This window comes from Gordionus sp. m RMFG-2023, chromosome 2 (assembly GCF_954871325.1).
Source record: "Gordionus sp. m RMFG-2023 chromosome 2, tfGorSpeb1-WG-v2, whole genome shotgun sequence".
Taxonomy (NCBI): Eukaryota; Metazoa; Nematomorpha; class Gordioida; order Chordodea; family Parachordodidae; genus Gordionus; species Gordionus sp. m RMFG-2023.
This window is the reverse complement of record NC_088776.1, coordinates 6,070,039-6,072,168: the sequence shown is the minus strand read 5'-3', so window position 1 is coordinate 6,072,168 and position 2,130 is coordinate 6,070,039. Positions and strand designations below refer to the sequence as shown.

General features: G+C 44.6%; 1 protein-coding gene across 1 annotated transcript; it reads left to right on the top strand.

The window, feature by feature from the left end:
* Window positions 1–251: 251 nt before the first annotated feature.
* On the top strand, window positions 252–1,738 carry LOC135924019 (uncharacterized). The gene is made up of 2 exons (XM_065459067.1): window positions 252–1,309; window positions 1,414–1,738. The coding sequence occupies exons 1-2, from the start codon at window positions 252–254 to the stop codon at window positions 1,736–1,738; spliced, it is 1,383 nt and encodes a 460-aa protein (XP_065315139.1).
* The last annotated feature ends 392 nt before the right edge of the window (window positions 1,739–2,130 follow it).

The following is a 2,130-nucleotide window of genomic DNA, read 5'->3' as shown; positions in this document are numbered from 1 at the left end:
AGATTGATGGTACGATACCACAGACAATCTGGACGTAAACTTGTCAGCACGCCTCAACCTTGCATCATCCATCCTAAAGCCCCACCCCAGCCAGTCACCGTTCACCAAGAGAATTGCCCTCAGGGGATTTTGCCCAAAACTAGATAACCAAGCCATCGAGGACAATAGAGGATACTTCAAAAATCGTTTTATTAGATTAGCGAACAAATACCTCCATCGCGGCCCAACTAGTCGAGGCATCGGTGATCGAGATGACCGACGATACCTTTTGCTCGCCCCTCTTCCTTATTCCGAAGAGCGATGGGACGCCGAGGATCATATCGGACTTTTCAAACGTGTCGCGCAACTTCATCAAGTACCCTTTCAAGCTGAAAACCATACCCATGATTGCTCCGATGCTAGCGTCAGCAACAGTGGCGACAAAAATTGACCTTAAATCGGCTTTTTATTCGATCCCACTGGCCCAGAGCAGGAGGAGGTTCTTCGGCTTCGGGACCGTTAATTCGAAATTCCGGTATAAGACCCTCCCAATGGGAGCGGGATTCTCGCCATATGCGCTGCAAAATATCGTGTTAGACCTATGTGCCAAATCGGTAAAAAAGGCTAACTTCTCGGTATATCTCGATGATATCATCATCTTCCATGCGGACGAACAATATGTCTTCAACGACACTATTGCCCTCCTCGATATGATATCGGCATGGGGACTCAGAATCAACGATTCCAAGTCAGTCCTTTCGCCCACCAACAAAATCTCCTACCTAGGCATAAACATAAACTTCACAAACAAGACGGCAAGTGTGGATAAAGATAATCAATCCCGCCTGAAATTTTGCCAATTGATACTATACAAACACTCGTTACAATCAATGGCAATAGAACGCAACGTCGCCTTGGAAGTCTTAGGAATTCTCAACCACTACACATACTCGATCACCGGACTATCAAGAGTATTCGCACCTTACTACGACACTATGCTCAACCCGGAGGACCCGCCATCCATCGATTACCTCAAGGCGTATCCGAAGGCAGTAGCAGCAATAGATGCATTAATGAAGCCCTTTCCGTTCACCTTCATCATCAATACAATATTGCACGTCGACGCGTCCTCAACCCATATAGGGGTGTCCGATACCTTCACCACAGGATATTCTTTCACCTTCGACGAAGCGAAACAGGCCCTGGGAGTCCCAGAGATGGTAACACCTCACATCAACCAAAAAGAGCTCCTAGCGATATGGGTGGGATGCAAATACTCACTTAATAAGTTTAAAACCATCCCAGCTATAGTGACAGATAGCCAAGTAGCGTATACTATCATTAAAAAGGAGGATCCAGATCCCCCGCATGCGAACACTTGGTCACAAGGATCATCCTATCCCTCGGTTTCTATAACTTTGTACACTTATCAAGAAATCTGACCTGGATACCCTCGGAAAACAATCTAGCGGACTCGCCTAGCCGAACTTGGATCCCCAGCGACGAGGCACACGCTATCTTGCACGGGTTAGACACGGCAGGCCTACCGAGTATGGAAGAAACTATCGGACGCATCCCCTATGCCTCAACCCCGCTCTACACTACGGACGAAGCCGACGCCAGCGAGTTTGCAAACAACTTAGCAAACATGGAGCGAGACTTTGACCCGGGTATGTTCGAAAGAACTCTGGATTTATCAATAAACACCGCATACGAGGAAGAATCTTCTTTCCCCGAGGAACACCACCCCTCCCAATAAGCTTATTTTGCATATATGTTCTTTTCAATAAATCGCAAATTGTTTTATCTTACCAATGATACATAAATACCCCCGCGATATGAAATACCTTTATTTTAAATTCCTTTTTTCTAATAAATGTAGATATTTTAATCAACATATTGCATCATAATCTCTCCCCCCCCCCATTAAATATATATTTCTTTCTTTTTAACCCTGGAAAACTCTGGGATATGCGGCCAGAAATAAAGTCCCGCGCATATATATATACGACGATTGGGAATATAAAATATTATCTTGCTAATTTATTATTCTGCGATCATTACGCCGTTCCTATCCCAGAAATTTTCCAGGGTCATAATACATCTTATACACCAATTTCGCCATTATATATCCGCCATTTTTATATCAAT